The sequence below is a fragment of the Vulpes vulpes genome, chromosome 11, assembly GCF_048418805.1.
Source record: "Vulpes vulpes isolate BD-2025 chromosome 11, VulVul3, whole genome shotgun sequence".
Taxonomy (NCBI): domain Eukaryota; kingdom Metazoa; phylum Chordata; class Mammalia; order Carnivora; family Canidae; genus Vulpes; species Vulpes vulpes.
This window is the reverse complement of record NC_132790.1, coordinates 33,831,854-33,843,288: the sequence shown is the minus strand read 5'-3', so window position 1 is coordinate 33,843,288 and position 11,435 is coordinate 33,831,854. Positions and strand designations below refer to the sequence as shown.

General features: G+C 40.6%; 1 protein-coding gene across 2 annotated transcripts in view; it reads left to right on the top strand.

The window, feature by feature from the left end:
• RAB30 (RAB30, member RAS oncogene family) overlaps nt 1-11,435 on the top strand; it is a 91,075-nt gene that overhangs the window by 67,409 nt on the left and 12,231 nt on the right. For both annotated transcript variants that reach the window (XM_026015231.2, XM_026015230.2), the window contains exons 2-4: nt 40-140; nt 3,268-3,351; nt 9,662-9,845. In XM_026015231.2, the coding sequence (XP_025871016.1) occupies nt 48-140; nt 3,268-3,351; nt 9,662-9,845 (361 nt within the window). In that variant the 5' untranslated portion in view covers nt 40-47. The remainder of the gene's footprint in view (nt 1-39; nt 141-3,267; nt 3,352-9,661; nt 9,846-11,435) is intronic.

The following is an 11,435-nucleotide window of genomic DNA, read 5'->3' as shown; positions in this document are numbered from 1 at the left end:
CCAGGCCCCATCTCACTCTCGCCTGTGTTTGCCTTGCAGCTGTGTAAATGAGTATGGAAGATTATGATTTCCTGTTTAAAATTGTTTTAATTGGCAATGCTGGTGTGGGGAAGACGTGCCTAGTCCGACGATTCACTCAGGTAAGAGAACTTGGAAGTTCAGGGTTGGGTTTCTCGGTCTAACGTGGGGTTAGGTGACCTGAAGAGAATGGATGACTGGTTGCAGCACTGGCCTCTTGGTTGCCAGTTCTTCATGTGCCCTTTGAAAGTGCACCAGCTTTAAAGCCTAAGCTAGACATTTTTCAGCCATCTCAGGGGAGTATGGCTCTGTGGGTCACCACCAATCCTCCCACATTTTGTGTGCTTCCTTTATGAAAGGAGCAAATGGTTTTGCTTTCAGTGTATAATCTCAAAAATGGATTATTGGATTAAAACAGATTAATAATCTGTTTTACTGATCAGTTAATAATCTAAAAGTGTTAACAATCTGGACATCACACTAAGCCTAAGTATTTAATTTTTTAAAAACTCAAATACAAAAACAAAAAACAAAAAACAAAAAAAACCCTCAAATACAAATTAAACCAACCAAACTCCCTCTCTATGCTCTCTTACATCCTCTTAGGCAACTGAGCGAATCATTTTGGTTTAGAACTGAATATGCTGATGTTTTTAAGGCTATTAAATGGGAATGAAATGAGAACAGTGAAGGACTATATGAATGAAATGTAATGTTCCCTCTGGGTTGAGTCCTTACTATATGATCCAAGTACAAGTTCCCTTTGAGACTGCCCTTTTGAGAATTACTGCCAGAGATTATAGGCCTGTTATTATACAAAAATGAGTTAGAAATCATTCTGATGTTAACCTTCTTTTGTGTTTTCCCTGGAAAAATATGAATGGCATCCTTTTCAGGATTATCATGTATACATCTTGCATTTTCATAAAGTGCTAGTAGGAAAGCTGAGACTAGCACTGCTAAGGCCTAGGACAGCCAGGTGCTGTGGATAGAGCACCAGCTTGAGTGTGGAGACCGGGGTCCTGGTCCCAGCCCTGCCCTGGCTCATCCTGTGAGCCTGGATAAGTTACTCCCCTGTCCAGCCTCCCTGCCTCCCTGCCCCACTCAAAGGGCCTGCTGATCTTCAAGGTTACTTCCAGCATTGACAGTCTGTGATTCTGTGCAAACCCGAGAGGCAGACTGTATGACACAGACAGCTTTAGGGCAGAGTCACCTTTGGAAATGCCAGGGTTTTTCCCAGGGTAAGTGAACACAGACTAAAACCTATGCTTTTTATTAAGCCTGGACCTGGTGAAATCAAAAGTAAGAAGCCACCAGACATCTGGGCTCAGTCAGCCACCCTGGCATTAACTGGAAACTCCACCTGGTTTTACTTCCACTTAACAGTAATCTTTTCTTTTGGCAGGAAGAGAAGTGTGCAGAGATGTGGAGGAGTTTTTAGTCTCTTTATCAAAAGTTCCCTTGACCTTGTTTTATTACTGAAAGATCCCTTAGAGATTATTCAGTCTACTCCTCTCATTATACAGATGAGAAACTGAGGTCTACAGGGACGAAATGATTTCTTAGCATTGTACATCATGTTAGTGGTGAGGCTCAGATTAGAACCCACGTCTCCCAGTTCTCAGCCTGAATTTTTATTTTCTGTGTCCTAACCTCTGAGACCATAGGAATCTGGCTTTTCTCTTTAAAAGAATAAACTGTCATTAAAGGTAAAAATGCTTACATTTCTAAATGCTAATTTCTACCAATAAGCACACCACTCCTTTCTTTTCTACTTTTCTACTCCTCCCAGCCCCTTAACTCCCCTCAAAAGTCATATTCCCTAGGCAGTATTATGTTTAGTTTTGTTATTTAGCAGGCAGTTAAATTGAATTGGATTCAGCTGTTTTTGAGGCATGAGGAGTTGAGGAACAAAATGATGGGGGAGACATTGGGAAGGATTTGTTTTATTTTTTTGGCATTTATTAGACTGCAAAACAGCTGGAGCGATAAACTCGAAGCTTGGCAGCCTTGTGTTTGAGCCAAACCAAAATAGAGGAAAATTGATTCAATATTTGTAAGTACAGTTATGAATGTTTATATTTACATTTTTTGCAGACATGCAATGGAATATTTTCTGTGGGTTTGAAGCTCAGTCTTTTAAGTTCAAACTTTAATTATTGTTAGGGAATAGACTTAAAGATACCCCAATCTTAGCTGCCAGAGCTAATAAAGTCCATTTTGCTTCAGTTTCTGGCAACTCTGGAATCTAAGTGAAGAGGCAAAAGAAACTAGGTGAAGTTTGACAGTCTATATTCCTTATAGAATCCCTTCCCACCTCCATGCTCCTCCATAAGCCTGCAGGAAATATTATATACCAGTAATGATGTGCATTGTACATGTGGTTTTGCTAAAATCCCATCTTTCTAGTTGAGCATCCAGTTTGAGGTACAGTTTTGTTTTGTTTTGTTTTGTTTGCGTCAGCCTCAAACTCATTGAATTTGAGACCCAGAGAGGGGAACTGGATTGCCTGAGGCTACACAGAGGTCCTCCGACCTTCACCTTGGGTTTAGTGCCCTTCCTACTTTACTTTTTCCCTGAATGATTCTGTTTTCTTCTCTTCTCTTCCCAGTGTCAGGGGCTCTGATTTCATTTAATTCCATATATGTGGTACATTGCATGGAGAGAACTGGTTGTTACCCTCAGAGAAGAGGGAAATTCAAAAGCCTCACTGTCTCATTCAGGTTTCTGGTAGTGAGTTCTTGTCTGTTTGTGTTGGTTGTCCACTCCCATGACTGTCCAGGTCCTAGACTCACAACCAGTTTCAGTCTTCCTGGATTTGACCTCTCTGGGAGCACCTGTCCATTTTGCTCCTTGTCCAACAAACCTGGTCTCATCCCTACGGCTTTGTGCTCCTCAATCTCATCCTGTGTCTGAGTTTTAGTCTTTGAAATTAGGTCCCTGTCTCTTCTCAGTTCTCTTCCTCCACCCTCTCTGCCTTGCTCCTCCTTTCATGTCCCCCTTTTCACTCTTTCTTCTTTTAGCATTCCTCTCTCCGACTTTCTCCCTCCTGCCTCCTCCCCTCAAAGCATACATACAAAATTAAATTAAACAATGCTCTCATGACACTAGCCAGAGTTCTCTTTTCTTCTAGTTAACTCAGCCAAAGGAAGGGGCTGATGATGGGTAGTGATGAGGGTGGTGGGAAGGGGAGAGAATTTCATTTAATTGAAAGGTTTGCTTAATTATTTCCCTTTATTTCCTCTTTAGGGTCTTTTCCCCCCAGGGCAAGGAGCCACAATTGGAGTTGATTTTATGATTAAGACGGTGGAGATTAATGGTGAAAAAGTAAAGGTAAGATGCTAAGTGTTCAGTTAGGCTTTCATTGTGCTGTGAGGAAGTAGTATTTTCTTTTTTAAAATTTATTTTATTTTATTATTATTATTTTTTAAAGATTTTATTTATTCATGAGAGACCGAGAGAGAGAGAGGCAGAGACATAGGCAAAGGGAGAAGCAGGATCCTGGGATCATGACCCAAGCTGAAGGCTAATGCTTAACGAACTCAGCCACCCAAGAGCCCTGGATAAAGCCTTTTCATAACATGTATTGAATCTAATGGAAACCTGCACTGAAAATAATATATTCAGCCATGGTGACTTATTTCCAAACAGAGTTCTTAAATTCCCTTTGTAGATGTTGTATTTATAGATGGGAAGACAGAGAGAAGGTCTAAGGCAAATTGGTCCTGTCTCCTGTCATGTCAGAGGTGATGTATAAACAAGAAATTTCTTTTCAGGAAGTCCTAGAGTTAGGACAGTAAGCAGTGCTACCTCTTAAGAATGGAGGCCCCGGGATCCCTGGGTGGCGCAGCGGTTTGGCGCCTGCCTTTGGCCCAGGGCGCGATCCTGGAGACCCAGGATCGAATCCCACGTCGGGCTCCCGGTGCATGGAGCCTGCTTCTCCCTCTGCCTGTGTCTCTGCCTCTCTCTCTGTGACTATCATAAATAAATAAAAATTAAAAAAAAAAAAAAAAAGAATGGAGGCCCCGTGAAAGAGCCTACTGATTCCTGCATTCGTTATGGGTCATTTGGTCATATGAATCACTTATTGGATTTAATGTGTCTCCCACCATACCCCTATTTGTAACAAGGGAGAGATTCTAAATGAGGGGTCCAGGAAGAATCCATGATCATTCTCTTCCCCTCTGTGGTCTCTGGACAGTTTGGTACCTGTAAGAGCCATGATATGGCTAGTAAAGGGAGAAGGGAAATAGTGTTTACTGAGCACCTAATACGTCAGTTGCACTGCTTAGGTCCTTTTATATGTGCTGTCATATTTAACTTGGTCCTCACTGTAACCCCTGTGAGGTAAATGATAACTTACCTTCCTTTTATAGGTTTCAGAGAGATTGAGCCACTTATCTATCCAGTTAGGAAGGGAGGTAGGCAGGATCTGAACCCGTTTGCGAGGTAGTGCATCCATGGCCTCCCTGGGGTCCCCCCTGCCATGAGAGAAAAGGGGGATGAAGGCATGTCACTTTGAAGCAAGGAAAGGAGGAAGGTGATAGGAAGAAATATGGAATAAGACTGAGTTACGTGGAGGAAGGTAGAGAGGTTGATCTTTGGCTCAGTGCTCTGCCTGTCTCTCAGAGTTAGTGAAATTCCACTCTGGCACCAGCAGCGCAATGAAAACTGTGGCATCAGATTTCCAGCTAGATCCCAATCGAAGCATCCAAAGTTTGTTTGTTTGTTTGTTTATTATTTAAAAAAAATTTTATTGGAGTTCAGTTTGCCAACATATAGCATAACACCCAGGCATCTGAAGTTTAAATCCATGTCTTTTCCATCCTCCTCCCATATATACCTGCGCTCCTGCCTTCAAATGTCTCAGGAAGGGCAGAGAAGCTCCAAGGTGCCCTTGCAGCATTTCAGAGATACATAGAGAAGCGTGTAGGGTGAGGCTTCTGAGTGGAGGACAGAAGCTCTCCCAGTGTCTCTTCCAGCCCCGATTCCTCAAAGTGATTCCTTCTGCAGAGACATGCACACCAAATACAATAGTGAATGGAGAGCTAGGGGCGCTGAAAAACAAAGCAGGGTGTGAAATCCATGTAAATGCTAACCAGCATGCTCAGAAAAATAGTGCATTAAGCTGGGGAGAAGGAGCTAAGGTGTGAGAGTAGGAAGGAGACAGGAGTGTGCATCCAGGAAGTATTGACCGGAAGAGCCACTTGTAACTATTGTTCCAGCAGAGTGGAGGTGATCTTCAACCCTAGGAGTTGAGTAAACTAGTGTTTGAGGCATTTTACTTCCAGATGTTTGGATTTCCTAGTCATATACACATGTATAAGTGAGTTTATTTGTTTGACCAGAAATGTTAGCACCTACTATGTGCCAGGCCCTGGGAATGAATAGAGGTGAATAAGAAATTGTCCCCGCTATTAAAGAACAGGCTTATTTTTCTCCTTTGAATCCCCAGGTTCAGGGATTACATGTATTCCATTTTCTGCAAACCATAATCTCATTGTTAAGCCCTTATTACACTCAGCTAAAATCCATCTTTTCATAACATCCAACTCTACCACAAAACCACAGGCTTCTCAGGAACAGGGTTTGTGTCTTACCCCTCTCCCCATCCATGGCACAGTTACTGTCCTGCCACCCTATTAGGCCTCTGGACCTCCATCTTTAAAAAGTAAGAGTGGGTTAATCTCCTAAATTAATTAGTCCTAACTAATTTGCTTGAGTTTCTTTCTAGCCATACATGTGGAATCCAGATCTAGAATGACCCTCTCAAACCACATTCATCCGGGGGCTTCATTAGGACGTGGACACACAGGAGCAACTTCTTTAGTTTTTCAGTGAAAGAAGACAAAGCTACCCAAGTTTCACTAATGACACAGTTGTTGTCTTATTGTCTTTGTTCTTTCATGCTTACTGAATACCTCTTCTCTGTGATGGTTAAGTGTCTTTTTGCAAGCAGTTTGCAGGCTTTCTCAGAGTCCCTTAGGGTCAGTGGGAAAGAGAATCTACTGGTGGTTTGTGCAGGATCACCTGCCTGGGGACTGCCACGGCAGCACCACACCCCAGCTCTCTCTCCTGACTTCTCATCACCTGGCCTCAGCCCCTACTTACTTACTCTTTTTTTCTTTTCTTTCTTTTCTTTCTTTTCTTTTCTTTTCTTTTTTCTTTTCTTTTCTTTTCATTTCTTTTCTTTTCTTTTTTCTTTTCCTTCTTTCTTTCTCTTTCTTTCCCAGGGCCACCCAGGTGCCCCAAGTGTCATTCCTTTTAGGATGGCTTCCAGCATTGAAGACAGAGAATCAAAACTCTTAGAAAAATTCTTCTGGTGATTAAGCCTTAGTGCCAACTCACTAAAGCAAAGTTGAGGCCCTTCTCTTAAAGTGGTCTGCATTTTGAAATGACCTTGAGTAGAAAATTCAATTAAAACAGTTGTAGGGGATCCCTGGGTGGCTCAGCAGTTTAGCGCCTGCCTTTGGCCCAGGGCACGATCCTGGAGTCCTGGGATCAAGTCCCGCGTCGGGCTCCTGGCATGGAGCCTGCTTCTGCCTCCTCCTGTGTCTCTGCCTCTCTCTCTCTATGTCTATCATAAATAAATAAATAAGTATTTAAAAAAAAAAGAACAGTTTTTTTTTAAAAAAAAACAGTTGTAGAGTTTTCTCCTATCCATTTTTTAAAAGTCTGTCATAAGTAAATGAGAAGCAAGCAAAACATTAAGCTCAGACTACAACATTTTAACCTTAGGAGATTAATTATGATATAAATAGAAGATTTGCTGGATGTCTTTGTAATTAGTTGTATATTGCATAGATAAGAATGTCTTGAACATATGCACATGTATTTTCTCACTTGACCATCTGTTCATTCATCCATATACCTATATTATGGTATAGTAGATGGTGCATGCTGAGCCCTGTGTTAGGTAAAGCATTCTTGCTTTCTAGGAACTCGTTGTCAGCTAGGTGAAACATTTTATGTGTGAAACCTTCTTTAATATCCTACTAATCATTTAAGCAAAATTAATCAGCCCTTTCTTTGTGAGTCTGTCATCCTTTTTTCATTTGGCTAGCCATTTTTCAAATGTGTCCACCATGTACCATGTACTCTGTACGGAAGGCCCTGGAGCATAAGATTCAGTGAGAGACAGCAGTTGCCCTCAAATGACTGTCTAATAAAGAGGCACTCAAGTACACCTGTGACTGCAATGCATTATTGCAACTGTGAGACAATAGAGAGAAGCAGTAGTACAAAGAGCGTAGGTGAACAGTGGATCCCCCTGAGGGAGAGGAGGATGGTTAGAAAGCCCATGGCTGCAGTATTGAGAACATATTGACCAGCATGAGATTAAAAACTAGGAGAGATTCTCTCCTGCTGGCACCTGTTTAACAGAAGAACATCTCCTGTTTTATTATGGTCAGTTTACTGTGTTTGCCCTTCCTTTAGACAAGCTCCCTGTGAACTCTTTGAGATTAGAAATTGTGTTGTATTCATCTTTGTATCCTTCCTGTGCCTAGCACAGTACTCTGCATATATTAATGACATATAAATGCTGAAAAGGAGCGAATGAGTTGCATAGAAAATAGTAAAACCTAATTAAATGATAAAGGCAGTGGAATATAGATATTCTTAAGAATCAACTCCGAGGCTAGACATAGGCAGCCCCCTATGAGAAAGCAGCCTACATTTTGGCAAGCAGCATTCTAGGAAATATTTCAGTGGTTTTAACTCTCAAAGCTGCTCTCAAGATGTGCCAATCATGAGAACATAGTGATTTCTAATGATTGACAGTATTAAATTCAATGACAAGTGTTTTTCAAAGCTCACTGTGGTATTAAAACAATAGTCTGTTGTTCTAAGACACATCCTGGCAGAGGGGAACCATGTCCCTAGGTTTAAAGCAGAGCAGAGAAATAGCTTTTGTCCCAGCAAAAGCCATAACATCTGTATGGTCGCCTTCAGCACACACAGACTTTCATGTACATCATAAAGAGCAGCTGCAACTTCAGATCAAAGGAGAGCTTTGTGCCACTGTTTGGGGACAGGGACCACTGGTCCCTCATTAGTCTTCACAGCTAAACTGATATGAACAGAGGGTGACACCAACTAACTCATCCTCTTTGGATGCCAATGTATATTAAAATTACTCTTTGGGGGCAAAAGCAGCGTGGTGGTGGGGTATGTCCTCAACTGGGAATAAGAAGGCCTGGAGTCTGAGTCCCAGATTTGTGTGTAACCAGTTAGGAGATGGAGGGGAGACCTTACCTCACCTACTTTCCTGGGCTGCTATAAAGATTAAATGAGACCCGCAATAAATATTTGAACATCAACCATCTGCGAGGCAGGCACTTTATTCGGCATGGGGGATTCTTTGAGTAAAATGGACCACTTCCCCTTCATGAAGCTTTCAGTTTAGTGAAGACAGTTAGCAAACATCATTACAAGTAAGTGATTCAAGGGTGTCATGTGCCATAAGGGAGAATTATAGGGTGGGTGGAAGAAGAAAATATGTGGCGCTGGGAGGTGGAGATGGGGAGCCTGGCGTAATCTGAACGTTTCAGAAAGTTTGTGTCCCTTAAGGAAATGATGTTCTCTTAAAGGAGGGGAGTGCGTTTTGTGGCATGAATTTTATGCAATTAGAAGGGAATATTCTTACTATTGTTGATGTTATTTCTCAAGGCCTTCTGCATTGTTCTGTACTCAGGAGTCTCTAGAGAATGGCTCTCTTTGCAGTCTTCTACTCTGTGCAAGAAAATCTGGGGAGAAGGGAGAAGTGTTTTTTATTTTCTTCTTTATTATTAGAACCATCAGTTACTAGGTCTTAGTAGTGGTAGATGACTTCAGAAAATGTGAACTTTCAGTAGACTTGCATATTACTAACCTCTTCATGAAACCACTGAAGCCCAAAGATTAAGTGACTTGCCCAAAGTCTTAGAGCTTAAAAGTGGTAGAGGGAGATTATTTTCTTTATTATTATTTATTATTATTTATTTGCCATGGCATTGTTCCTGTTTTCATTAACAAAGATAGTATATTAATAGATTCATTTGAATTCTGAGCTGGAAAAGGTGGTTGAGGTTGGATGTTCTCCTGCTCCACTTGCTGTCTAAAATGCCAGCAATCACAGAATGACAGCTTGCTCTGTATCCTGACATTTGTAATACGTCATTGTATTTAAGAGCCTGAACTTTGGGACTTGAGTGCCTGGTAAAATTGACTCTGGGACATATTGGCTGTGAGACACTGAGCAACTTGATTAATCTCTCTGTGTTTCAGTTTCCTCACATGAGAAATGGATATAGTAATAGTACCTACTTCATTGATTATGTTATATGTAAAATGCTTAGAGCTTGATGTATAATAAATGCTCAGTAAGCTTTTTTTTAAAGAATAAAAGAGATTCTTAGGTAATATAATAAAGAAAAAAAAACCCAAAACAAAGCAAGCCCCTCTCCCTAACCAGATACACCTACCACATTAAACAACAACAACAACAAAAAAAAAAAAACACTTTTTTTTTGTTGTTGTTGTTTGTTTCTTAGGGCAGAAAATAACCATGAAATTGAGTGAAGTGTTTCCATTTCTAAACTAAAGCAAGGCAATACTTTCTTTTCTGCTTTTCCAACCTGATCTTTCTCTTATGCCTTTATAGCTTCAGATCTGGGACACAGCAGGTCAAGAGAGATTTCGGTCCATTACCCAGAGTTATTACCGAAGCGCCAATGCCTTGATCCTCACCTATGACATAACCTGCGAGGAATCCTTCCGTTGCCTTCCTGAGTGGCTGCGGGAGATAGAACAATATGCCAGCAACAAGGTCATCACTGTGCTAGTGGGTAAGTAAGGACTAATGAGGGGGGAAATTGATTTGTGGCCACCAGAGAATTTATAATCACATAATGCTTGTGCCTTGGTACCTTCCAATAATATAGTGTACAGCTATATAATTCATGCAGTCAACATTCAGTTCTTCTGAAATTGAAGAGAGAAAGGGAAAATGAAATAGGTCCTATCCCAAGTTGATGGTTTAGAAGAGTAAAGTAGAAAATATTGCTGATTGATTTTTCTGTCAATGGAGGCTCTAGGGAAGAAGGTAGACTACCGTGAAAGTTATGTGGGCTGCTAAACATTACCAAAAAAAAAAAATCTAGTTACAAAATCATGGAAACTGCTGGTCTAGAGGTACAGCATATCTCTTTAGTTGATAAAGAATTTATTCGTGAAGCAATTGCTTATTGTCTAAAAAAAAAGATTTTTTTTTCTCCTCTTATATTCATGCTGACTTGAAAAGTTCTAATTTCAGAAAGAATCCACTAAGGGAAATTCTGCAGTTTGTTTCATTTTGTGGGAGGATAGAACCTCTGTTTAGCAAAGGGGAAAAGCAGAAAACAACCCATGATTTTCTGTGGTTACAAATACATAACCATTAACAGTGGAATTGCAGTGACATGGATTGGATTGTTATAAACTCCTCTAGTGGTGATGAAAAATGTTAATAGTATATGGCTGTTAAAATGTTTTCTTCCAGGGTGCCTGCGTGGCTCAGCAATTGAGTGTCTGCTTTTAGCTCAGGACATGATCCTGGAGTCCTGGGATCAAATCCCACATTGGCTCTCTGCATGGAGCCTGCTTCTCCCTCTGCCTCTGCCTTTGTCTCTGCCTCTCTCTCTCTCTCTGTCTATCATGAATAAATAAGTAAAATCTTTTAAAAAAATGTTTTCTTCCTAAAAAGGAACATTACTATAAATTCTAGCAAGACTTGAATTTTGGAATTTCAGAAACATTGTAGAGAATCTCAGAAACATTGTTAAGTCAGAAATTATGGTTAACAATAAGGTAAGTAAACACGTACAGTAAGCATTATAGCTAGCACACCTGTGCCAGAAATCATATTAGGAAATTTATGTGTAATAATTCTTAATTTACATATGAGGAAATCATGGTTCAGAGAGGTGAAGTTCTTTTTTTTTTTTTTTTTGAGTTGAAGTTCTTTACCCAAGGTTACACGGCATGTAAGATCAACTCCAAGCCTTGTATTTGTCCACCTGTAATGTGCTGCTTTGTAACAAATTGCTGGACTTTTCCTTCAGACTGCTGAGTTAAGTGCCTAGTGCTCTGTGTCCATTCCTGAGAACCCTCTTGCACACTGGAGAATGTTTGTCATGAAGCACTTGAAACACCCATCTAAGGACTTGGGCTTCTTTTTATTCTCCAGAAAGCGCTTGAGAACTTGAGTTAAAGCATTATTCCTTGGGATTCTGTCTAAGGAAGTTAAATGGAGATTTGGTGGGAGATAATTAGTCCATTTAGTATGAAAGAGGCACTGGTTTAAAAAAAAAACTTTTATTATGGAAAATTTCAAACATAAGCAAAAGTAGAAAAAGTGGTATAACCAACCCTCATGTACACATCTCCCAGCTTCAGTG